We start from the raw sequence: 26,440 nt of genomic DNA, 5'->3' as shown, positions 1-26,440 counted from the left end.
GCGCCACCCTGCTCTCGGCGCGGGCATCGCTCCGGCCCCGCAAGCAGTTCAGCCCACCCCACCCCCCGTTATTTCTTTCTTTCCGCCGCCCGCCTCCGCCCGCGGTGCACACGTCCGCGGGCTCCCGCCGAGGAGAACGCCCGGCCGCCGCCCCCCGCTCGGCCCCACGGGCTGCGGCCCAGACTCCGGCGCCGCGGCGCGGAACCTGCGACCGAGTTGGGCTCGCGGAAACAACAGCGCCCGCCCCAGTCTTCCCGCGGCCGCGCCGGCCCCCTTCCCCGCCCGCCAGTGGCCGAGGCGGGGCGCGCGCGGGCAGGCGCTCGCTCCGGGCAGGGGCTCCGCGCGGGGCCGGCCGGGCCGGGCCTCCGGAGCCCAGCGGGCGAGGGTCGGGCTGCGGGCGAGCCCTCAGGCACAGGTAACGGGACGGGCCGGCTCCCGGCGCGCGGCGACCGCGCCCTTTCCCCACGTCCCGAAGCTGGGGTCTTAAGGCAACCCCGAAGATCGCATCCTTTCCCACTACGCTTTTTAATCCTGAGAAGAGGCGATCGTTAAAAGTTAACGCCAATCGTGCCTGTGTTTTCAAAGTAATAATTAACAAACTCAAATCCAAACAAACTCTCAGCACTCTTTAGTGGGAACAACTTATTTATTCAGAATATAATACTGTCTGCTTCCTTTTGGAAGACTTGGAAAAGATCAAATATCAGTGTACGGATAATACTGAAGATGATTCACATACTTAGGCAGACTTTCCCTCTTAACCCTTTCACAAGTGTAAAAAAATAAAGTGTCAAAATTGATGAGTGACAGAAATCCAAAAGAAAAAATTTGTTCTCCTGAAAAGGAAGACATCCAGCTCGCAGAAACGATGGTTTGGCGGACGGCAAGGCGTTCCTGGTCTTCCTCTAGACCGGGGCAGATCGTTAACTTCCCCAAGTTACAACTGAGTTGCTCTTTCCAGGCTTTTCGAAGCATCTTTAAGTTTCCCTACTAAGTCCTGAAAGATGTATATGATGGATCGTTTTTAGGATAAAACAAGAAAGAAGTATCCAACTTTGAGAAAGATGCAAGAAAAGAGTCGGGACACTTTCTAAACAAGTTTAAAATTCACAAAGATTTTAAACCTTTGACAAACCACTATCAAAAGAAGGTTTTCCTCTAAGATATAAAAAATTAAAAGAAGGTCAATAGAAGGTTTTCCTCTAAAATATCTCATCTTCAAATGGGCTGCCTGCCCTCAGATGTGAGATACAGTTTCTAACTGAATCCTCTGAACAGGCAAAGTATATCAAAATTAAATTTCTCAAGTTATCTAACAAAGATTATGCTGTATTCACATCTTCTGAAAGTTTAAAGTTTGATTAATGGTTACATTAAAACGACTCTGCAGGAGATCCCTTTTGAAAAATTCAATCTCATCAAAATTTCAAGCAATGACCTTCATTTTTTTAAGTGGTAAGAAATAAATTCGTTGTCATGTCCATTAATCAATGTAATTTTGAATTTCCCCAGTCTTACACTGGCAATATAAACAGTTTTAGAATTTTTGTATACTTGCTCCTTTATAAAAAGTCATTTACAACTACTGTTTAAAAATCATGTTTTGAGAGTTTAATTCAATTTCTGAAAGCAAAGAAGACATTTTCAAAGCCAAGCTCTTCTTTTTGCTTTGTCCTATTGGCTCACACTTATCACAAATAGAAGGAATTTACACTCAACACTACACAAGTTTATTTTAATTGGAGGGAACAGCAAATGCAGACCAATTCTCTATTAGTAACACTGTAATTTCAAAGGCGAAGCCTACGTTAAAATATTGCTTTTGAAGCCCCCTCACCATTAAATCCTTAACCAACCTTCATTATCTACTGACAGATGCTTAATTTTCTTTTGAACTTTCCATAGGCATAATTCTCAATTAAAAATCTGTAAAAAGATAGGCATATTCACAGATCCTAATACTGTACCTGTAATTGTTCCATGTTGCAACTAAAACTAATCTCTGGGTGGGATCGGGAATCAGTGTTCTAGGGAAGAAAAAAATGCTGTTTATTTAAATCAAGGAAATTTTAAATTTCATTACACATTTAATTTTTAGACAGGGCTTATGTATAAATACCTCTACATTTAAGGTCACCAAATATGCAGGTCTGTACATCTTATCAAGTTGATTGGTCTAAAACAACACAACACATTGATTTCAGTCTTTAACTATTATTTTTTTTTAAAAGTTCCCTAAGTTCCCCTAGAGAACAGTTTGTTAAACTTTACCTTTATCTGATATTCCAAATGCCAAGAAACATCAGTTATATGAGGGAAAGATCTGCCTATACTGAAAGATACAATGATAATTTTGTACATAATAGCTACAGGAAAACTTTCAGTATTTATCTTCACCAACAATGGTGTCTACCACCTCCCCACCACACACACACAATTTTAATCCATTCTGAATTTAAAACATTGTTAAACTTTATTTTCAAGTTCTGAAGAGTAAAAGAGCATTTTAAAAATTATCTCCATAAACTTTATCTTTAAAAACATTAGCTTAACTGCAATTGTTTCACTTGCCCTTTAGCCCCTTTTCTTTTGGTCTAGATCCCGTTTTTCTGTCCTGTTTTGTTTCACACCAACACTCTCCATTCATACCTGCAAGTAAAAAGTGGCTCAGCTTGACACCTTATACAGGACCTACCTTCCCAGTAGGATTTCTAGGGAATTCTTATTATTCTGGGAGGGAAAAAAAAGAAAGAAAATACGTCTTTGCAAACAGAGTAGAAGAAAAATAGTAATTGTTAATTTTTAAAAATTTAAGTAAGTAACCTGATATTCCGTGCAAAACAATTCTATTCTCTCGCTATCAAATTTACAGTCTTCTAGATAAGTGCTAAAGAAAAAAAAAAAGCCTAAGTTTAGTCTCCATTTTAAAAACTGAAATTGGAATCATAAAGGTACTATTTGAAAACAAATGGATATTTAAATAAATCCTGTACCTTAGAGTTGATTTGTCAGCTCTTTGCTTTCCAGCCTCCAGTATGTAAGTTGCAGCTGCTGCATGACAATGTTTTAAAACCACTGGATCGATATGTTTCAAGTCTGGGTGATCTAAAATAAATTAATTGCCAGTGATGCCTGTGATAAATTCTTTATAGTCCTGTTTCTAAAAAGGAATTTTAATTTGGGTAAAGAACCCTCTTTAACAAAATAACAAGAAGAATTCAACTATAAGGACTGGAAATTATAAGTAAATGAGATGTGCAACATGGTCAATGGCAAAACAATAAAGATCACACATCAATAATTATGCAATTACCTGGTCAAATTACCTTCTTTTACTTTACCTTAATACTCTTATTTATTTTTTAAAAAACATAGTCCTAGAGTAAAATATACAGTGGTCACTCTAAAGATGGATGGAGTAAATTCCGAGGAAAATAAGAAGATATTTTATACGGTGTAAATTTAAGAATGAATAAACTTTCCTTCTAAAGATTAATTTTATGCTAACTGGCTCCGTGGACATTAACACACGGAGGTGGGGGAGAGGGAACGAGTTCAGAATATAAAATACAATTTTCAAAATATTTTCAGGTTTCGACAGCCATCCTTTTTTTTTTTTTTTTTTGAGATTAACCAGGTGGTGGTTACTATTTTCGTTTAAAGAACTTCCACTTTCATACTTTTTGTACACGTGTTTAGCTCGTGAAACTACAGAAAAAAAACACAAAAATTTGAATTGTTGAGATATTTATATTTAAGAAAATCATGTAATAGCGATCTGTCTTAAAATATGCCTCCATCCATACTGACACCGCACTCCGCAATCACTGACCCGACCACTTATAAGAGACTCGCCTCCTGATAAACTAGTGCAGAACAAAACATTATGCACCATATTTTAAGGGTCTAGGCGTGGAACCTGTGCAAAACATATTGAACTAGAGTGTTGGAATGATCAGAGGAACTTGAGGTATTCTCTAAGCTGAAAAATGTCAACACTATTTGACGCAGTAATTACTATGGAAGCAGACCCTTTAAAACCTTCGCCAACCTAGCACTGAAAGCTTGAATTGCAGGGAGCTGCCCTGATGAAGTCCAAGTGTCAAACAGCCTTTGCCCCAGACCAGGCTGAAAACCTTAGATGTTTAGGCCACAAACAAGACTTGAACACCGGCTTTACAAAGGAACAAAGAGCCTGGGAGGGGAAATCAGGCCAGGAACGTGTAACTGGCTGTGTGCAGGTGCCAACTGGGGAGAGAACAATGCTCGGGGTCCGATGTGGGTTCTGGCAGAGCCACATCCCCACACTCCGTCCGGAGCGAAGGGCAAACCCCGGAGACTTCCTCTTCCCGGGGCTTTCCCCTTCTCGCTCCATCTCGCTCCTCTTCTCCGAGCGCCCCTCCACCCAGGCCGATCCAGCTCAGAGCCGAGCGGCTTACCTAACACGGCCTCGTCCGCCTGGGCGTCCAGCAGGCTCTGGAAAGCCGCCCGGAGGAGAAGCGTGAAGGCGTTGGAGTCGAAGGAGCCGGGATCGGCCAGCATCTGGAAGCCTTTCTGCACATACTCCGAGAGCTCCATTGTGAGCGCGCCGTGACCTTCGACACGCGCACCACGTGACACGCGCCGCGCGCTCAGCTGATGCGGCCGCGCGCGCACGCGGCTGGGGCGGGGGCGGCGGCGGCGGCGGCGGCGGCGGTGGCGGCGCGGCGCGGCGCGGGCTGCGGGCCTCCCAACCCGTGGGCTCCCCGCCGGCCTCCCGGGCCGCGCCCCAGCCCGCGACCCCAGCCACCCGCCAGCCGCCGCCGCCGCCGCCGCTTCCGTCCAGTCCTTCCTTCTGCGCCCGCCGCTAGGGCCGCCGTGCCTTAGCGCGAGGGGCGGCCCGGGCGCTTTGTGGACGCGCTCGGCGCTTTCTCTGCTCTCGGCGCTCACCTAGGACTGTCACCAGCTCCTGCGGGGCCCGCGGGAGCGCTCCCGAAAGACCCCTCGGGAGGTGGTGACGGTGACGGGATCCCGGCCCCCACCAGCCCCGAGAACTACGCCTTCCCCGCTCCTCGCTCAGCGCGAAAGCCTGCGGGAAGCTCCAGTCGGAGGCAACTGGTTGGTTTTTGGTTGGGGGCTTTTTCTTAATTCAACAGCTTAACCCCCAAGCACTGCCCTTCTGTGAATGAGACTGTAGACGTCTAATTATAATTCTTGCTTATTTTTCCTCTTTCATTGTCATTTCTGGAATACGGCAGTTGATTCCTTCCTGCGTGGGGTGTGTGTGTGTGTGTGTGTGTGTGTATACACATAGTGCGCGCGTGTAGGTGCTGTACTTCGACAATTGAGGGATTAATATCTTATTCATGAACATATTGGACAGAATTATTAAAAATTTTAGATGCAGCTGCAAATAAACACCTTTCAAAAGCAAACTGATACAAATTTTGTGCTACTGTGCTCACAGCATCTATGGGTCCTGTTTTAATTAGTCAAGCTATCCTCATATTTTTATCAAATAGTTATCTTAGTAAAATATAGTTAAGAATGGCAAAATCTTTATCAGAAGTGAATACCCATAATTTTAAAGGTTCACATATTGTATAAAGTTTAACTTCCCCTTCATAGTTAACACGAATTTGGAGAACAAGAGTGATTCTTAAAACAACAAAACAAAAACTGCATCAAAGTAGATTATGCATTTTTTGATCAAAAGAATTTAAAAAGGAAAGTCAAAGTGCAAGTTCTTTCCGGGTGGAGGGGAGGAATAAAGAACGAGAAAGATGTTTTAGTCTTTCACATAATGCCTCTTAGGAGGCATTATTTGAAACAGACTCACCATGAAACACTTTTTGAGGCATAATTTAGGTGTTTATTTGAAAAAAAAGTTTCTAATGAATACAGTCAACATTTAACCTTACACCAATGCATAAAGAGCACCTGATTTCACAACAACAGGACGCAAATGGAATAATTTAGCATCAGTAAAGATTGAGTAACTACTCAGTTTTCCTTTGAAGGCTTTGAAAGGCATGTGAACTAGCTCTCCACTTCGGTGAGCATATAGGAGCAGTGAAGGATTTAAAAGTCTCCCTAGAGTCTTTATGAAACAAACACCTATTAATCATGTTCATCTTTTCTTCCCATCTCTCATTTTCTTTCTAAACTCCTTGTTTCTCCTCAGTAGTAAAATGTCAGTTGAAAAATGTCCAGATATCTGATTTGCATAAGGGATATTTTACAGGGCAGAGTTGTGTAAAAGTTAAACAATATTAACAACACCCAAGCTCATTACATTTGTTACATATTTTATGACCTTGCATAACATTGATTGTTAATACTCTAATAGAATTTGAGTTGATAACTGTAATCATACTCAATTTAGTGTCAAAAAAGAAAGCAATAATGCTTGAGCATAGATTTTTAAATGCTGTTTTAAAAGAGGAAAGTAAATACAATTAAATGTGAGTTCATGGGCATAAAAGTTAGGAAATTCACAAGAATTGTTTCTGTAATAGCTGTCATGTTACTCTCCTGTACGTATGTAAGTCCTTTCTCTTACAAGGCATTTGCCGTCTTCTACCTAAATGTGTTTATGTGTTAGGCCCAAGTGATGGGTATATTTCCAGCTCACACAAAAATTTTCACCAAAATGTTTTCTGATACTAGAAAAACTGAATTTTTCTCCTGTAGCTACATTTATTTCAACTCCCTTTGAAGGAGGCACAGGATTAAGTATTTGTTCAGATGTAGATAATACATGTGTATCTTTGACAAGTAAGCCATTGAAATACATTGAAGTATAATTATTAAAAGGCATCATTACACAGATGTAGACTCTTTGTTGCAGCAATAAAATCAATACATTCTATATTATTAGAAAAACTATGTATGAAAACATTCTGAAACTATGGGGGAAAAACTATTTAAAATTTTTGCTTTGATCACTGAAAACAGCATTGGAACTTTCACTAGATTTAAAACAATTCTGCAGCCTTAAAGCCAATCGACTAAATTTGCCCTGAAAGAGCCTTTTAAAATAACAATCATGTGCAGCTGAAAACAGCAAAATAGATGTTCAAAGGTCTTCGTGTTAATAATGTATTTTTCCTTTTAAACTGAAAATTTAAGATAGATAATGCTGCTAAATTTGTTTTTCTTTTTGAGAATGTACAAATTATTCAAAGAATGAGAAAGTATTTTTAAATGTTTTTACAATGTTTTAAAATACATTGTATCCTTTGAGCTGGTTAGTTAATTTTTTTTTTTTAGAAACCAATTTCATATTGGCCTCTGCACCATGAGTACAATTTAAATGTGCTGGGGCATTTACAGGATCTATGTGGTCAGCTTTTCCCAAAGGCCTCATTGGTACATTTGTTGGTTGCAAAAAACAATTTCTAGTATTTATTTTTTAGACTGTATAAGTACTTTTGCTTTTGTGCCGAGGAAGCTGAGGGAAACTATTCCTTTAGATTGAAGAGTTCCTTGAATATCCATGGGGAGGGGAAAAAAAAGCCAATATGCTTAAATGCCCATGCATCCAAAAGTTTTTACTGGCATACATATTATGTTCTAGCGGGGTTCTATTCTACCCCTGCACATGGAATACCCTCTCATTTTCCATAAAGAAGGAAGTTTAAAATGCTTAAATATTACCTAAACACAAGAAACATCTTCTCTCTGCCCCCTCATACGGATTCTTTGGTGGTTAGTGATCTTAAAGCCTTGAGATAAATTTTTTTTTTCATTTTTTTTTTCATTAATCCACACATGTCCACTGAGTGCCCTTGAGATAAATATTAATAAAAATAGAATTTATTATTTTAAAGCTACTTTAACCACAAATGGACAGTTGGGGGGAATGCTTAAATGAGTTACATACGGTATTTGAAAGTACAGGTCAAAACTATTTCAGTGAAGTTTATAAAATCTATACACATTCTTTTATTAAATATCTTAATTGGCAAGGCATAGATTGGGTCTTGGAATTTGAATGGTCAAGTTTTTGCACATTTATGACTACAGAGTTCAGTGGTTTCAAATTGAGTTTTGTGTCACATGTTTTCGAAAGACCACATCAAGCATTCAGAGGGAACAACAAAGGTTTAATTTTCAAATTAAGCATTTAGTCCAATCTCTAATAATTTATAAATGATCATTGCTATAGTAATTAATATAGGCAAATACAACCTTTTCCCTCCCTTATTCATATAGCCTATCTTGTATATGAGGATTTTTAGATAAAACTCAAATTTATTTCAATGGAGCTAGTGCCTTAATATGTGAGAGAAAGTGAAATGCTAGTCACATTAAAGAGATTGGAACCATAGGAATGAAAATCAGTGGTACAATGTTCTCTAAAATACTACAAAATTCATGCTTATGGTTTTGCACAAGCGTTTTGAATTTTTCCCCCAAAACTTTTATTCAAAACATTTAGACTAATTAGCACAATTTCTATTTAAGTAATAGTTTCATCATTTAGTACTATTTTTTAAATTTCATTTTTCAGATAGTTGCATCAGGAAAATATCAAATATAAAACTTCAAAATGTGGTATAATGGTAAATATTTCAAATCTAAGTTGTAACAGGTTAAATTATCACACTACTAAGAAACTGAGTTTCTTAAAAAGATAAATATCAAAGCATTTCCTTTGAAATTAAGAAACTATAATTTTGTCAAACTTTGCAAATAGGAAGTTCTATAGTCAAGATGTTTAAAAAGGAGAATACCCTTGAATTTCTAAAGTGAGATTTGGGAGCTATCATCAAGAGTGTCCTGCCTTGATTTTTTTAGCTACTTGAGTCAGAATGAAATAATTCTGTAATATTAAAAGAATGTACATAAGTATCAAATGATAATTTTTAATATTAAATCTTTGTATCTAACCAGTCTATGGGTTTGAAAGGATTTTCTGCATATTGGAAAAGTCATGTCTGCTCTTCAGGGCTGTCTTTAGGAAGTTTGATTCCTTATTTTGAAGCCAAGCAACTAATGTCACATGGGAATATCTGAGTAGTACAGACTAAAATTGTGAAGTCTTCAGCTAGGAAGAAATGAGGAATTGGTTTCTTAAAAGGAAATGAAATTTTTAAAATGCAGTTTGGGAAGAGATGAAGGCAAATTTTAATTTCAAGGTAAAGAAATTAGAAACAAGGAAGGCAATCATACTCCACAGTATATTTAATGAGAAAAGAACAGGTTGAATTGTGTGTCTTAGAATTTCTCTACATAGACAAATAAAAACTATTTATTTACTTTTAAATTCTTACAACGTACTTATCTTTTGTATGGATTATAAAAAGTAAGTTTACTCAAGTCACCAGTGAAGTGATATGAAAATTAGGAGCTGGCCAACCATCCAATAAAGTCTGTCAAATAGATAATTTAGATAATAAACACAGTTTCCCCCTCAACAACAGGTTGGTTTTATTCTCTACTTCACTTATAAAGATCACCGCTTCGATTTCCTACTTCATTGATCTGGGATCAGCCAGAATGACCCATGGGTTAGCTAGAAGAGAATGAAAGTGAAGCATGGACATGTTGAAACAAGTTTACTTTGATGAATATATCTGACTAATTCTTCCATATGCATGCAGACTGTCCTTTAAATTGTTATTTTACATCTTTAGAGAGAGAGAGAGAGAGAGAGAGAGAGAGAGATTGAATATTTTTTGAAGGAAGGAAGGAAAGGAGGGAGGGAGGGAGGAAAATTTTTCCCTTCCAGAGAAGAAATGTTACAGAAAACTTATTTACTGTTTATTTTCTCTGACACAGTCCATTATACCAAGATTCTCTTAGCGCCACTGAATTTAACTAAGCCTTCAGTCATGCTCAAAATGGACTAGGAGATCATCTGTCATGTCCAGAACCTAACCAGTTTTAAGATGGCTTACAGTTAGACTATAACAACAGAAAATATCTAAGAGATTCCCTTCCTTTTTGGTCCTGGTTTTGGAAACTCTAACACTGCATTTTCTCATACCTTAGAAACTGAAGTTTTGACCAGATCCATGAATTCCAACAACAACAAAAAGGAACAAATGGGCCTAGTCAATGGAATATTATTGTCTAAAGCCAACATTTTTTAAAAGTTTGTATTTTGAGAGCATGCTTTTTATATATTAAAATTTGAAATTTAAGTAATGTATAAGTATTCATATTTATTTTGTTTAAAGGAGTATAATTTTAAAAAAAGAGGAAACAATAAATAAAAGGAGTACTTTATAGACTAAACTCAGGTAACAATAATCTATACTTGCTTATAAAATGAAAGATTTGACCATCATTTATCAAATGAATTATTTCAGAAGAGAAGTTATATATATAAGAATGCGTGATCTGAATTAAATACATTGCAAACACTAAAGAAACTATACAAAATGTGCTTTTAACTCATTTAAAGTAAACATTTAAACCAAAATTAATCTATTAAGAGAGATTACTTTGTAAGGAAAGGCTTGGGTGAAAGTTTTAATATTTTGAAACATGATATTTTAAATAATACTGGTTAAGAATTTAACATTTTAATTATGGTTGTTTTGAATGGTATTTTCAAGAGAATACATATTTTTATGTCCCTTGTCAAAATAAAACATAGACTTGAAACAATTTTATGCAAAGTTCAGTCTAACAATACTTTTAAAAAATCCTTAGAATAATTGTGTTCAATTCTCTCACATATTTTTTGCATATATAGAACTATTCAGAAAATACTTTATTAATTTATTTTTAATTAAAGTATAATTGACTTACAATATTATATTAGTTTCAGGTGTACAGCATAGTGATTCGATATTTTTATACATTATAAAATGATCACCATGATAACTCTTGTTACCATCTGTCCCCATACAAAGTTATTACAATATTATTGACTATTTTTCCTATGCTATACCTTACATCCTGGTGATTCGTTTATTTTATAACTGGCAGTTTGTATCTCTTAATCTCCCTCACCTATTTCATTCATCCCCCTACAACCCCCTCGCCTCTGGTAAGAAAATAAATGGTTTATACATAACTGAGTTTTACACCATGGTAAATGCTCAGAAAGTAATTTTATAGACTGTTGTGAAAACAAGTGCCTATGAAATAGATGAAAATTTCAATTTTTTTCTCCCTAAGTGTTTGATTATTTTCATTAAGGTTAAAACATAAATAACCACAGTTGTTCTAACTCTTTCAAGGGTAATTTTCAAAATTACATTCCTTTTTATAAGCATTCTAATCTGTATATTATGGAAAGGAATGGGGAGCAAGATTTATAAAATCATTTTAATGTCATAAAATACCAAGAAAATAATGACTGGCAACAGGGTGAAAGGGAGAGTTGTATTAATATGGACAATTTAGTCCATGTTATTAGAAACTTGGACTTGAGTTACTAGTGTCTGGGTAATTACTCAACTTTTTATTTTGTGCTAAAGTAAATAGTCCTGGATCATTTGGAGCAACAGTATTCTAAATCAAAATTAATCAGATAATTGGCAACTTTTATTTGACTTGCAGTGCTCTATAAATTATAGACCGAGAAATGAGGAGAAATTTGGTAAAGAATAATAATGTAGATGGTAATATATGGGCAAATGAGGCCTAAGGAAAATCTGAATTTTCATATGCTTTTCTTAAAATCTGAAGGTGACAGAAGATTTTTAATGAGGCCCAACTACAATATATAGGTGAGTAGTAGACAGAGAGTTAAGAAAACTTGTTTTGGTTAAAAATAGTAATTGAATTAAAATATTTGTGAATTGAAAGGAAGAATTGTTTTATAAGACTAGTGGTATCAATAAAGAGATACATATTTTGTTTTATAAATTTCTATAGAGAATATTCACTCTACAAAGGACTCTTTCTTTCAACAGTGTAAAATGGAAATATTGATTTTACATTTGCCAATTATAATAGAAGGAAATATTCTACTATGTATGTTATGGTTTTGAAGGTTGCCTTAAATTAATTTTGTAACAAGGTGGACATTAATAAAAATCTAAAGTACAGAGGCTTGTGAGATATTTTAACCAATGATTAATGTGTTTTTAGAAACCTAAAAGCATTTTCAAACTAATACTTTTTAATTCATTTAAATTTCATTTTGCTTTTATTCTGTTTCTAAAAGTTGCTATGATCAATATTTGTCTGTTTGTAGAGACTATGACATTCCATGATGACTAGTCTTCAAGTTGAGTCATAATGATAGTCTGTTATATTAAAATCAAGAGTGACTATAGGAAAATAGTCATTTTGCAAGCAAACATCCTGTCAAGTAATGGCCAGGGTAGCAGGGAGCATATGTCATAAAGCAACAGACTTAAACCTTTAGCTATGCCTTAAGTATCTGTCCATTGACATAAATGGCATAAAGACAATCTAATTGTGTTTGTCTTGAGCTTTTTCTCTTAGCTGCCCTTTATTTTATTAAAGTTTTAGAAAACGGTGTAACGAGAAAGACTTGGTTAGATTTGAACACACTTGACGTAATTCCTAAGATGATAAAGGAAAAAAAAAAACCTTTCACTGAGATGTTATCAGAATCTCAGACACAGTTTTACATTATGCAAAAAGTTTAAATAATCATGTGATCATTCCAGCTAAATACAATAATTGAAGAGTAGATAATGCTACTTTGTGTATTAGAATAATATTGTGCCACTCTTTGAATGAAAATAGTTGTTACTCTTTTTTTTCCTTTAGGATATCTGAATAATTATATGAATAATATTTTGGAACTGTAAGAGTTTAAATGGCAAATTTAGGATTAAAATTTATCTCCAGTTTCAAGTGGAATGTCAATTTTTCAAATAATATACTTGATTAGGATAACAAGATTTATTGGAAAAAATCTTTTGCGGAATACTTATCCAGAGATATATTCTGGATAAATAGGGAGATTTTCATAACTCTGCTTTAAAAGTTTATTTTTATCTTAATTGTAAAGATCACTATAAAATTATATAAATAAGTTACAATGCCTTCTTAAAGTATACTGAAGCTCATGGAATTTAAACCTTTATGGTGTTACTTCTTTACTTTTTTACTTTGCTGTCCTTAAAAAGAGTCCTTTTATTAGACGAGTACCGGGTATATAACAGAGAGTCAAGAATATTTATTGAATGAATGAAGGCAGTACAGAACATGGAGTCAGAGAAAATCGGGTTCAAATCCCTTTCCTACCTGCTTCTAGTTCTTAACCTTATTTTCTCTGCTCATTTTTCTCAAATGTATGATGGAAGTAATAATGGCATCTCTTTCATATGGCTCTTGAAAAGCGTTCAGAGCCTAAGTATGTGCAAAGCATTCAGAGCCCAGCCTTAGCATGTGCTCCATGCATGCAGTTATAACCAAATAATGTGATTATGTAATTTTGAATTTTGTTTTCACTGGCATCGATTTTTTCCATTCAGATTTACAGCTGTGGTGCACATGATACAACCATCTGAGGACCCCAAGCACATAAGCCCCTACTTAGAAAATTAAATAAAAACCTTCTGGGCTGCCTAGCACTTCTTCACAGTGAGTCTGACAGAGCTCTCTTTTAATAGCAACAGTCATAAGATACCCTCACAGACCTTGATGACAATAATTATCTTACCCTTCATCTCTTGGTCCCCCAGGAATCTCAGAATCCAGGCCAGTGTCTGTTATGGTCAGCCATCCTGTAAACACCTCCCTCTTACGAAGGCCTAGTGGGCCATTCCTTCTCTTCCCACTGGTTCTTACCCTAGTTTTTCTTGAACCATTTCCTTTGGTTAGCAACTCATTAGAAAGTATCCAGGAGCAAAATCAAGACATCTTCACGTTTTCCTCTGGAACATCTCTTATTTATTTTTATCTTAACTGTAAGGATCATTATAAAGTTATATAAGTTACAATGCCTTCATAAAGTATATCAAAGCTCATGGGATCTAAACCTTTCTGGTTGTTATAGCAACTGTCAGTGAGTTGCTGTCTCATCCTCTAGTTAGAGTAATGCATAACTTGTGGTCCTTTTGGCTCTGCTTGGAACATCTTTGCAATGCCACATGCTTCATAAGGCATTGAGAAGATAAAGTAAATTTAAAACAATAAGGAAGGACTTCCTGGTGGCACAGTGGTTAAGAATCTGCCTGCCAATGCAGGGGACACCGGTTCTATCTCTGGTCCGGGAAGATCCCACATGCCGCGGAGCAACTAAGCTCGTGAGCCACAACGACTGAGCCTGTGCTCTAGAGCCCGTGAGTCACAACTATTGAAGCCTGCATACCTAGAGCCCGTGCTCTGCAACAAGAGAAAACACCGCAATGAGAAGCCCGCACACCGCAACGAAGAGTAGCCCCCTCTCGCCACAACTAGAGAAAGCCCATGAGCAGCAACGAAGACCCAATGCAGCCATAAATAAATAAATAAATATATTAAAAAAGGAAAAAAAGAACCCTTACCTACCATGGAATGGAGGACACACGGTTTAGAATATGGAGGTTTAAACTCTACAGTTCCGAAGTGTTGAACAATTCAATGGGTTTTGGCAAATGTATGCAGTCATGTAACCACACCACACTGAAGAAGCAGAGCATTGCCTTGATCCCAAGTTTTCTGTCTTCCCCTTTGCAGTCATTATACTTGCCCCACCCCTGATCCCAGGCAACCATTGATTTACTTTGTCTCACTATAGTTTTGTCTTTTCTGGAATGTCTCACAAATAGAATCATTCAGTTTGCAGTTTTTGCATCTGTCTTCTCTTACCAAGTATAATATTTTTGGATTCACCTATGTTGATGCATGTATCAGTAGATCATTCCTTCTTATTGTCGAATAGTATTCCACTGTACGGATATACCAGAGTTTGTTTATTCATTCACCAGTTGGTGGACATTTAGATTGTTTCTAGTTTTTGGAGATTATGAATAAAGACATTTTAACAGGTGTGTAGTAGTATATCACTGTGGTTTTAATTTGCATTTCTCTAATGTCTAATAATATTAAGCATCTTATCATGTGCTATCTACCATCTGTATATCTTTATTAGTGAAGTGTGAATTCAAATATTTTGCCCATTTTTTATAGGGTTATTTTCTCACTGAGTTTTGAGCGTTCTTTATATATTCTGTATATATGTCCTTGATCAGATATGTTTTTGCAAATATTTCTGTGTATATTTTATGTATTGTCTTTTCATTTTCTTTTTTTTTTTAATTTATTTTTATTTATTTTTTTTGGCTGCATTGGGTCTTTGCTGCTGTGTGCGGGCTTTCTCCAGTTGTGGCGAGCGGGGGTTGCTCAGCAGCTGTGGCGCAGGGGCTTAGCTGCTCCGCAGCATGTGGGATCTTCCCGGGCCAGGGCTCAAACCCGTGTCCCCCGCATTGGCAGGCAGATTCTCAACCACTGCGCCACCAGGGAAGTCCCTCATTTTCTTAGCAGTGTCTTTCAAAGAGCAGAAGATTTAATTTTTGATTAAGTCCCATTTTTTTCTTTTATGGATTGTACTTTTGGTGTTATGGCTAAGAAACCTTTCCTTAACCAAGGTCACAAAGATTTTTCACCTAGGTTTTCTTCTAGGAGTTTTACAGTTTTAGATGTCACATTTAGGAGTTTGTGATCCATTTTGAGTCAATTTTTATATATTGTGTGATATATGAATTAAGTTGGGGTTTTCTTGCATGTGGATATTCAATTATTTTGTCCTATTTGTTGAAAAATTATCTGGTCTTCATTGAATTGCCTTTCCACTCTTGTCAGAATTCAGTTGACTATATATATGTGGGTCTATTTCTGTATTTTCTGATCTGTATGTCTATCCTTTTGCCAGTACTGACACAGTCTTAATTACTGTAGCTTCATGTAAGTCTTAAAATCAGGTAGTGTGAGTCTTCCAACTTCTTTTTTTTTTTTCAAAATTGTTTTGGCAGTTCTATTTTGTTTGCTTTCTCCACATAAATTTTAGAATCTGCTTGTTTACTTCTACAAAAAGGACTGCTGGGATTTTGGTTGGGATCACATCAAACGTGTAGATCAATTTAGAGAAGAAATGATAATATTGAGTTTTCCAAACCATGATAATGGTATGTCTCTACTTTTATATATATGTCTTCTTTGATTTCTCTCATCAGTGCTTCATAGTTGAGCATGCAGATTTTGTACATATTTTGTTAGATTAACACCTAAATATTTTATGCTTTTGGTGCTATTTTAAATGATACCTTTTAAAATTTCATTTTCTAAGTATCCATTGCAAGTATATAAAAATACAATTGGTTTTGTATATTGACCTTATAGCCTATGACCTTGGTAAACTCACTTATTAGTACTAGTAGCTTTTTATAGATTCCATTTGGGATTTTTTTCTGTGTAGACAAGACTGTCTTCTGTTAATAGAGATAATTTTATTTCTTCCTTCCCAATCTGTATGTCTTTAATTTATTTTCATGCCTTATGCACTGACTAGGACCTCCAGTATGATGTTGAATAGGAGTGGTGAAAGTGGACATCCTTCCCTTGCTCTTCATCTTTAGGGAAAGCCTTTGGTCTTTCATCATTAACTATGATGTTAGTTGTAAGTTTTTTATAGATATATTTTCTTAGGTTGAGGAACATAAGAAAATCCCTTATAAACCAAGTTTGCTGAGAGTTTTTTTTTTAAATCATAAATAGATGCTGAATTTTTTCAAAGCCTTTTTCTATATCTGTTGAGATAACCATACAGTCTTTCTTCTCTAGTCTTAATATGGTAAATTACATTGATTGATTTTTAAGATTTGAAACTAACTTTCATTTGTGGGGTAAAGCCTACTTGGTCTTTTTGTATTATCCCTTTTATATATTGCTGGGTATGATTTGCTAATATTTTGTTGAGGATTTTGTGTGTATGTTCATGAGACATATTGGTCTTTAGTTTTCTTTTTTTCTAATATCTTAGTCTCCTTTTGGTATCAGGGTAATACTGACTTCCATCCTCTTTTATTTCCTGGAAAAGTTTGTGTAGAATTAGTATTATTTTTTCCATAAATATGTAGTAGAATTCACCAGGGAAGCCATCTGGGCCTGCAGTTTTCTTTGTTTTAAGGTCTTTAGCTGTACATTTATTTTTTAAGGTGATGTAATACTATTTAGTTTACCTATTTTTTTCTTGAGAGAATTGCCACTTGTCTTTGTATTTTCTTAACATTGTTCTTCAAAGAGCAAAAGATTTTACATTAGTTACAGTACTTAATACAATAGACAAGAGCAAGCAGCTGTAGTTCTTGAGCAGCAGAGAAGAGTGAGACAGCAGTGTTTTAGGAAGATGAGTAGGATTCAGACAGGATCAAAGAAGGAGACTGGGCTTAAGGTGACTATCTAGCAGATGACAGTCAGGGGAGGGGTGGTGGCAGTAAAAAGGAGGAGGAAAGGAGCACTTGGAAGTCACTTTAAAGAAGGAATTGACAGAACTTAGTCGTGTCTGGAAGTAGGTAAAGATGGAGAGGGGCACTCGAAAATGAACCCAAGATTCTATCTGGAGATGAGAAGAATGTCAAGAGTGCAGACAGACGTGATATGATGGAAAAGGCAGCCCTTTTAGAGGTTAAGGTCTTGCTTCATCTTGGGATATATTGAGTGTGAAGTGAGTTGCTATGGGAATTGACAGCAAAAATAGTATGAGAAGGTAGGACAGTAGAAGAGATTTTTGGATTAGTGAGATCAGGGTTCCTTAGAAGAATGGAGAATCAGAGAGGGTTGCCATATAAAATATAGAATGCTCATTTAAATGAGAATTTCTGATGAATAAGGAATTTGTTGTTGTTGTTGTTGTTGTTTTTTGGTATAAGTTTGTCCCAACAGCCTGGTCTTCAACCTATACTAATTGGAATTTATAGATCAGAGAGGATCACAATTATTTTGGAGGGATCTAAAAATTCTTATCAGTATAGGTGGAAGACCAGGCTGTTGGTGGCTAAATCATATACTTATTTTCAAGTTTGGGGCCATACATATAAATGTTAACTTCATATGAGTTTTACTCTCAATAAAATTAAAAATCATTTCTATCCAAAGGAAAATGACATACAATATTGAAATATATTTCAAGAAAATTAAATGTAATTTCTTTTAAAAATAACAAATCATCGTGGTAATTTCATCAAAAGAGGGTAATTTGAAATATAGAGGGAAATACTATAAAACTGGCATTAAGGGCCTTAAAATAATCTGTTTCATATATAAATCATCGACTACATACTAGATACTATGAACTATGCCTTGAGATAGGCAGCCTCACAACAACTCTCCCAGGTAAGTTGTTACACTATCCCGAATTATTTCCTTTTCCCACATGAGGAAACCGAGGCTAAGGTGGTTTTACTTGAGGTAACATAAAATGGTGGCTTGATACTGTGTCAGTTTAGCTAAACTGGAATTAGGTTTCTCCAAATTCCTTGACTTGTATGGTTCCTGTCTAAAGTTGGCCCCAGGAGAAATTTGTGCAACATTTGAAATGTAGGATGAAGCGGCAGCATTACCCTCAAAGCAGGCTGTTGCTGATGTCCTTGTTGGCTCACCTTGTTGGCTTGAGGCAGCAGCTCCCTCAGCACTGGCCCATCTCCTCCTTCAGGTGCTCTCGATCTTGGGCCAGATTAGAGGCAGCGAGAGATGCGTATAAAGCCAACACGCTGTGTTACTACAAGCAGGTGTGCTTGTCTCCCACCGCTTTGCATCCAGCTTTCCTTCCCGGCAGCCTGCCTTGCCACTCTGCAGGCAGGTGACTTCGGGGCCAGCAGCAGAGGAGTTAGCCTTCCGGAGAGCCCCTGATAGGCCCCCGTTCATGTTCACAGGTTAGTGACTTTATCTATCCTACGCCTACCCCATCCTTCACAGACCTCTGCTATCACACCTTCTCCCACAGTTGTATAACGTCTAATCCCTGTAACGAACCCCATAGTCCATATCACTCCTAGTGGTTCTGCTTCCCTGATTGAACTATTAACTGGTACATAGAGCAAGCAAATTGCCGAGGAGCTTCTCAAGCCCAGGTCTGTCCGGCTCTTTCCTCTCACGTTGAAAAAAACAATTAAGACTTTTATTTGGATGACACATTATCAAGCTTGGCTTATTGTTATAGATGGTACGATTGCTTAGTTGTTATCTTGCTGAAATTAGGTTTCACAGAAATTTGAACCCCTTTTATGTTTCCTAACATTTCATTTTGAATTACAGCCGTTGTGTATGTGTCATTTCTAGTACTGAATGATAAAGTTCTTCAAGGACCACACGAAACTTCTCTTTATTCTTCAACAGCTGCTGCCACAGTATTTTGTAAGTAGTAGGTACTCAATAAATGTTTGTGACTTTTAATAGAGTAGCTAAATTCCTCAAAAATATGTGAAATAGTCCTACATCAAAATATAAACTTGCGTTTGGGGACACTAGGTGTATGTTATAAGATGTGGAAGAGATGTTGCCACTAAATTGGGATGTATAGAAAGATGAACAGTTTTAAATAGGAATTGAACTACTGTTCAAAGGATTGGAATGTTCTTGTTACAAGCTAAGGCTTAGCTTCAGAATGAAAGGCAGAGTCCTGCCTTCCCTTGAACACTGTAGGCTCATGGTGGAGATTTTTGTTACATGCTACTGAAAAGATACTATCCTGTTACAGATAGTGTATTCGTCAGTTTTCTTAGTTTCTAGAAACATACTCTGATTTCTTCAGAAAAAGATTTTTTTTAAAGGATAGTAGATTTCTCTCAGAATCTCTGGGAAGATCAGAGAATGAGGCTTTTGGGGAGTGAAACCAGCTCTCTGGGAAAAAACATGTTTTCTTAATTTCTCTGTTATTTACAAGTAATGGTTATAAACATGACACACTTTTGATTTGTATTAACATTTTTCCATCACTTAAATTCTAGACAACAAAATAACAAATCAGGCCTTGATTTCTGGTGTTTGCCAGTTTCCATAGTGTAAATACTCCCAAGATGGCTGATGTCCAAACTCCCAGTGTGATGTCAGTGAACATGGAATCGGGAAGAAATGTATGATACAGATGCAATAGATGTAAATAAGCTTAAAGTCCATAGATAACAGTAAAATATAGTAAAATAATTAGAAAAGGATGAGTTTTGAGTTTATTATCTTTTTTATATATAATTTATTTAATTGTAAGTTTATATAATTTAATATTTAATATTACATTTAATGACTGGCTCACAAAATTCCTGAAAATTTAGCAATCACCTTTTACAAGTGGGAAAAGCTGGCTCCAGCACACCACTGCTTGGTGGCCACCCAGCCAGGAAACAGCACCCCAAATCACCCACAGCACTGCTCCATGGAAGATAGCACTGCACACAGGATAGCTGATGGCACACAGGATAGCTGATGGCACACAGGATAGCTGGGTGCAGATCCTGTCACTGACTGGGCACAGGAGGGTCCTGCTGGAACTAGTGCCCTTTGTTGGTTCAGGAAACAGCCACAGTTGGCATCTGTCACCAGAGCACCACGACCCTTGTGTCTTTTGTGCTACTGTTTCCCAAGACTTTGAACTGGTAGATGCATCTGACTGATAGCTCTCACTTAGGTGCACAGAATCTGAAAAAAAGAAGTGTTTCACATTTTCAGCTTAAAAGGTGGTCATAAAGTGAAGGGTTCTACAAATACAGAGTTCAGATATGGAGTAGCAAAAAGGAGTAACAAGCATCTGCCCAGTTGTGTATTTCACCCCTTTGGTTGTGGGAGAATTGGTTGCTGGTTAAGAACATTTGCTGCATCCCATAAGAGAGCACACCAGTCTATCAAGAACACATAACATTATTCCACCATTCCATAAGGCCAGCTACTTCTGAGTGATGCATAAGTGAATCCCATGGATATCAGTTCACTGTCTACTTCTCCAAATTTTTGATTGAATTAAATTTTTGATAATATGCTGTGTTTTTCAAACATCTATCAGCTTCACTGACTGTACAGGTGACTTAAATGGTGATGTGAAAAGAATCATATCCCTGCATCTGTTAGGTTTGTTATGACGACCTTTATCACCGTGACCCCTCAGGTATGGGGAATTGCTCTTTGGTGACTTGTTGGTGTAGAGGGACAAACAGGGAATGCTCCAAGGGATCTGAATGTGGCCCTTCCTGCTTGCTATGAAAAGGAGTCACTCTTTCAGTCTTTCAGTTCATCTATTCCTTTATGCACTTAGCAACAGATGAATGAAATCAGGGTCCTACTGGGCTTATGTGAGACAAACACAGATCAAAACTTTATTTCTCATTTTAATTTATTCAGTAACTGCATTGTAGGTGTCGATTCTATGCAAGGCATTGTTCTAGCTGCATGGGACACAGTAAGGAACAAAACAGACAAAAATCCTTGCCTTCATGGAGCTTATGTTCTAAAAGGAAGTAACAGACAATAAACTAACTAAATAATATAGTACCTTAGAAGGCAACAAATTCTATGGAGCAAAATATAAGTCAAGGAAGGGGGATAGGGAGTTCTAGATGGGGAGGTGTTTGCACTCTTAAGTAGGGTGGTCAGGGAAGGCTGTATTCCAGCTAAGGTTAAAGGAAGTAAGGGAACAATCTCTTTCTATCCTGTAAACCACAGTTTCATTCAGGAATTAGAGTTAGTTCTGAGCCAGTTTCCAATAATACCCCAAACATCTAGGTATTTGCCTTTACAGTGTACTCTTCCCCGATCAATGACCCGCAGGTACTTTTGGGAAAGTCCAGGAGGAAGATTCACAGTACTTACGTGTGTCGTTGTGGCACGTTTTTCCTCCATGGGTCCTCACTTCCCTTTCAGTGCAGACACTCTGGGTCACTGAACCAACTCAGGTTCAGGAATCAGGTGAGTGGCTCTGAAACCCCACCGCAAAGGCTCAGAGCATGTCTCTTACACCAGACTTGGAAGATGTTTGTTACTTAGATCAAATAGGCCCTTCATGGGCTGACTACCTATTTTGGTTCTAGGGACTAGATACTGAAATAGCCACTAACAAAAATCCTTGTAGGGTTCACTCTATTTACCACTCCCATTCTGCTGCCACACACACCTTGCCCTGGTGATACTACACTGGGACCTTGGGACTCTCATTGTGAGTTCATCGGGGAATGAAATCAGGAGCCCATTTCAACCAACACGTGCCCAGGCTACATCAAACAGCCAGTACAATGTTCATTCACTTGTTCTTCGATGTTGGTACCCCCCTCACCAAAGTGTATCTCTGGACCCTCTAAGGGGACACAGTTAGGTGTTAGGAGAGCAGCCTCTGCATGATTAATCCACTCCAACATTTTTATCTCTCTGCTATTCATTTTTTTTTTTTTTTTGCTGTTCATATTTTTCCTTGACATTATATCAAGGAATTTCTGGTATCTCAACTTTACTTAGCCAGGTTTCAGTCAACCAACTGGGCAAACCATTAGACCCATTCCCAGCTGCTGGTGTCAATACACCCTATAAATTCAGTCTGACCTAAAATTCTGTCCCTTAGTCTTAGCCTAACACCCTCAGAATCCATTTCCAAAGTTTACCAATATAAATTAGCATAATCCTACAATTCTTTTGATGTACAGTTGGTATTTCTTTTATTGGATTTTGTTATTATAGCCTATCTCCTCCAAGGCATGATAAGATGTATATAATACATGTTATTATATACTATATATATTCTATATACTAATATATGTATTTCATATATGACATATATAGTTACTTATGTATATATGTGTATATAATTATATATGTTTACATAACTACATATAGTTACATATGTATATATGTGTATAGTTATATATGTATGTGTAACTATATATAGTTATATATACACATTCATAAGCACACATACATATATATGTAACCATATAGCTAGATAGACATAGAGACAGACACAATGATGGGTGGAGGAGGTAAGGTATGAGGAAAATATTTCTCAAGTCAGGTCTTTTCAGAGTCTTCAAGCAAGGCAAGAAGAGTCAACCGCTTCGGTCGGCAAGGGAAGCTCCGTGGGGTTGGAGTTTCAGTTTATTCTGAGTTTTTCTAATCCTCCCATGTATTCATACTTCAGTTCTCAAGTCCTACACTTTCTTACTCAGCACCTTAACTTGAACATGAGGGATCTGGTGAGGCTGGTACTTCACCTGGTACTGAAATTAGACAACTCACAAGATCTAAGTGGATGTTCGATTTTCAGTAGTCTCAGCATTTGTTTTGAGGTCTATCAGCCCTGCTGCACAATAGATAAGAGATTCTTTAAGAAAAATCATAGAAAGTCCCTAGTTGGAGTCCTTGATAAAATCCATTTTCTTTCTTTAAGCTCTCCAATACCATTAGAAGCACCTATTCTGCCCTGCAGTCTTTGAATTCTTCACATCTTTTATGCTGTTTATTGCGAATAGGCCTTGGGTTTCTCAGTGCCTTGTATGAAACAGCACTTTATGCCAGGTGACCATAGTTACCTGCATCATGTAATACCAATGTCTCATCCTTCAAAACTGCTTGGATTTTTACTCCATTCAGCCCCAACCTGGCCAGATAACTGATCCTAGTTTCCCTATCACTCTGGATAGTTTGTCTCCCCCTACCCCCCCCACCCCCCAAAGCACTGTAGAAACACCAACAAATTCATATATGTCTATCTTTGTTGAAGACTCCATTCATATCATGGCTCTTCTGTTATAACATTGCCCGTGCAGATCTGCTGCAAGGAATTAAATCATGGGGATAAGTCATTTTATATCATTTCTATTTTTGATTTATAGTGGTTAAGAGCACTGGCTTTGGAATCAGGAAGATCTGGGTTTCACCCCTAGATCTGTAATATACTTGTTGTATGATCTTGTGCAAAGTACTCAACCTCTTTAAGACTCAATTTCTTCATCTGTAAAAGTGGGGATAATAATATTTACCTCATTGTTGGGTGATGTTGTCATGAGAATTAAATAAAATCTGTAAGATACTCAGTGGCACATATTAAGAATTCAGTAAACTCTGAGCTTCTATTTCCTAAGTGAACCTCATGAGGACTTGGAAAGCACCCAGTTTCATCAGGAAGACATTTACAAATGATCATAAAATGCCTCAGCAGGTGTCTGATCTCACCCATTATAAAACTGTCATGATTAAAAAGCAACACACAGACTGCATCAATTCTATGGAGAGTCTCAGTGCGGAATTCAGAGATCCACTAGAATGCCCCTTAAGTGTAGGTAGTGTCTTGTTTATCAGTGTCTCTCCACACACTACCACACCTCACAGAGGGCATGGCCAAAATCAGGCACTGAACAAATATTAACTGAATACACAATGTTTCTTCTGATCTTCTTCCTAAATTCTAGATGTGTCCTTTCTTTTTCTTCAGCTTCCAAAGCCCTATGAACAGCACACTCCCAATCAAAATCCCAGTTAGCTTTGACTTTTTGCTTTGTAGAAATTGAGAAGCTGATTCTAAAATTAATATGGAAATGCAAAGGGTGAGCAATACCCAAGGCAATCTTAAAGAACAAGGTTGGAGGAGGAACAAGGTTTCACTTTCAAATACTAGGATTTATATTACAAAGCTATAGTAATTAAGACAATGTGGTATTCCTGCATAAATAGACAAACCACCACATAGAACAGAATGAAGAATCCAGAGAAAGACCCATACATGTACGATTACCTAATTTTTGACCAAGGTGGACACTGCAGGCCAGTAGGAAAAGAATTGGTGCTGGGTCAATTGGAGATCTAAATGGAAAAAAAAATATCTTAACCCTTGTCTCAAACCTTACACAAAAATAAGGTACAGGTAGATTGCATGTTAAAGGTAAAATTACAGAGCTTTCAGAAGAAAGCACAGGAGAAATATTCATGACATTGGAGTAGGCAAAGATGGCTTAACCACAACACAAATAGGGCTAACCACAAAAGAAAAAAAATGACAAATAAGACTATATTAAAATTAAGAATTTTGTTCACCAAAAGATACCCTTAAGAGAATGAGAAGGCAAACTATAGAATGGGAGAAGATATAACAATACACATATTGACAAAGGACTCATCCAGAACATATAAAAACTTCTACAAATCAAGAAAAGGACAGGGACTTCCCTGGTGGCACAGTGGTTAAGAATCCGCCTGCCAATACAGGGGACATGGGTTCGATCCCTAGTCCAGGAAGATTCCCACATGCCGCGGAGCAACTAAGCCTGTGCACCACAACTACTGAGCCTGCACTCTGGAGCCTATGAGCCACAACTACTGAAGCCTGCATGCCACAGCTACTGAAGACCACGTGCCTAGAGCCCATGCTCCGCAATGAGAAGCCCGCGCACCACAACGAAGAGTAACCTCCCACTCGCCTCAACTAGAGAAAGCTCACGTGCAGCAACGAAGACCCAATGCAGCCAAAAATTAATTAATTAATTAATTAATTAATAAAAGAAAAGGACAGAATACCAACAGGAAAATGGACAAAAACCTTGAACAGACTTTCACAAAAGATGATGTAAAAATGGCCAATAAACCTATGAAAAGATGTTCAACATCTTTAAGCAATAGAGAAATACAATTAAAACCACATTGGGGCTTCCCTGGTGGCGCAGTGGTTGAGAGTCTGCCTGCTGGTGCGGGGGACACGGGTTCGAGCCCTGGTCTGGGAGGATCCCACATGCCGCGGAGCAACTAGGCCCGTGAGCCACAACTGCTGAGCCTGCGCGTCTGGAGCCTGTGCCCCGCAACGGGAGGGGCCGCGATAGTGAAAGGCCCGTGCACCGCGATGAAGAGCGGTCCCCGCACCGCGATGAAGAGTGGCCCCCACTTGCCGCAACTAGAGAAAGCCCTCGCACGAACCGAAGACCCAACACAGTCAAAAAAATAAAATAAATAAATAAAGAAAGAAAGAAAAAAAAAAAAAAAACCACATTGGTTCTACCACACATTTAAAGAAGAAATAATACCAATTGTTTTCAAACTCTTCTGAAAAATAGAAGAGGAAACATTTACTAACTCATACAATAAGCAAGTATTACTCTGATACTAAAGCCGGACAAAGATACCACAAAGAAAACTACAGACCAATATTCCTTATAAATATAGATTCAAAAATCCTCAACAAAATACTAGCAAACCAAATCCAACAGCTTATTAAAAGGATTATACACTATGACAACGTGGGAAATATCCCAATAATGCAAGGGTGGTTCAACATAAGAAAATGAATCAACAAAACATACCACGTTAATAGGATGAAGGTGAAACTCTACATGATCATCTCAATTGATACAGAGAAGGCATTTGGCAAAATCTAAAACCCTTTCATGATAAAAATACTCAAAAAACTAGGAACAGAGGGGAACTTCCTCAACATGATAAAGGGCATTTGTGAAGAACCCATTGCTAGCATCGTATTCAATGGTGAAAGACTGAAAACTTTCCCCAGAAGATAAGTAACAAAACGAGGATGACTGGGGTTTTTTAAAAAATAAATTTATTTATTTATTTATTTGAGGATGAC

General features: G+C 37.5%; 1 protein-coding gene and 1 long non-coding RNA gene across 3 annotated transcripts; one reads left to right on the top strand and one right to left on the bottom strand.

Annotated features, from left to right (window-relative positions):
- Nucleotides 1-627: 627 nt before the first annotated feature.
- On the bottom strand, nucleotides 628-4,661 carry COMMD3 (COMM domain containing 3). Of its 2 annotated transcripts, XM_082385722.1 has the most exons (8): nucleotides 4,440-4,654; nucleotides 2,994-3,105; nucleotides 2,824-2,887; nucleotides 2,696-2,730; nucleotides 2,272-2,332; nucleotides 2,120-2,176; nucleotides 1,968-2,027; nucleotides 628-997 (listed from the first exon to the last, which is right to left on the bottom strand). In XM_082385722.1, exons 1-8 carry the CDS (start codon nucleotides 4,576-4,578, stop codon nucleotides 938-940), a joined length of 588 nt encoding a protein of 195 aa, XP_082241848.1. In that variant the 5' UTR covers nucleotides 4,579-4,654; the 3' UTR covers nucleotides 628-937. The 2 variants fall into 2 exon arrangements, with proteins under 2 accessions (XP_082241848.1, XP_082241849.1); XM_082385723.1 differs by lacking the exons at nucleotides 2,696-2,730; nucleotides 2,824-2,887 and having other exon boundaries at nucleotides 4,440-4,661.
- Nucleotides 4,662-4,795: 134 nt separating this feature from the next.
- LOC309625710 lies at nucleotides 4,796-20,320 on the top strand. Its single transcript, XR_014242684.1, has 4 exons — nucleotides 4,796-5,097; nucleotides 9,979-10,081; nucleotides 11,629-18,773; nucleotides 19,156-20,320. It is a non-coding gene; the product is annotated as an uncharacterized lncRNA (long non-coding RNA).
- Nucleotides 20,321-26,440: the final 6,120 nt, after the last annotated feature.

The sequence above is a fragment of the Balaenoptera borealis genome (genome assembly GCF_965194805.1).
Source record: "Balaenoptera borealis genome assembly, chromosome: 3".
Lineage (NCBI taxonomy): Eukaryota > Metazoa > Chordata > Mammalia > Artiodactyla > Balaenopteridae > Balaenoptera > Balaenoptera borealis.
Note: the sequence above shows the minus strand (reverse complement) of the source record. Positions and strands in the feature narration are given on the sequence as shown.

Bases quoted from the DNA above. Each gene is read 5' to 3' on its own strand.
- COMMD3 (XM_082385722.1), bottom strand. From the start codon at position 4,578: ATGGAGCTCTCGGAGTATGTGCAGAAAGGCTTCCAGATGCTGGCCGAT. The intron at 2,731-2,823 runs GTTACTTACTTA...TTTCCCTCCCAG, and splicing joins TGTTTTGCACGGAATATCAG to AATAATAAGAATTCCCTAGA. The intron at 2,028-2,119 runs GTATTTATACAT...TTTCTTCCCTAG, and splicing joins TGGTGACCTTAAATGTAGAG to AACACTGATTCCCGATCCCA.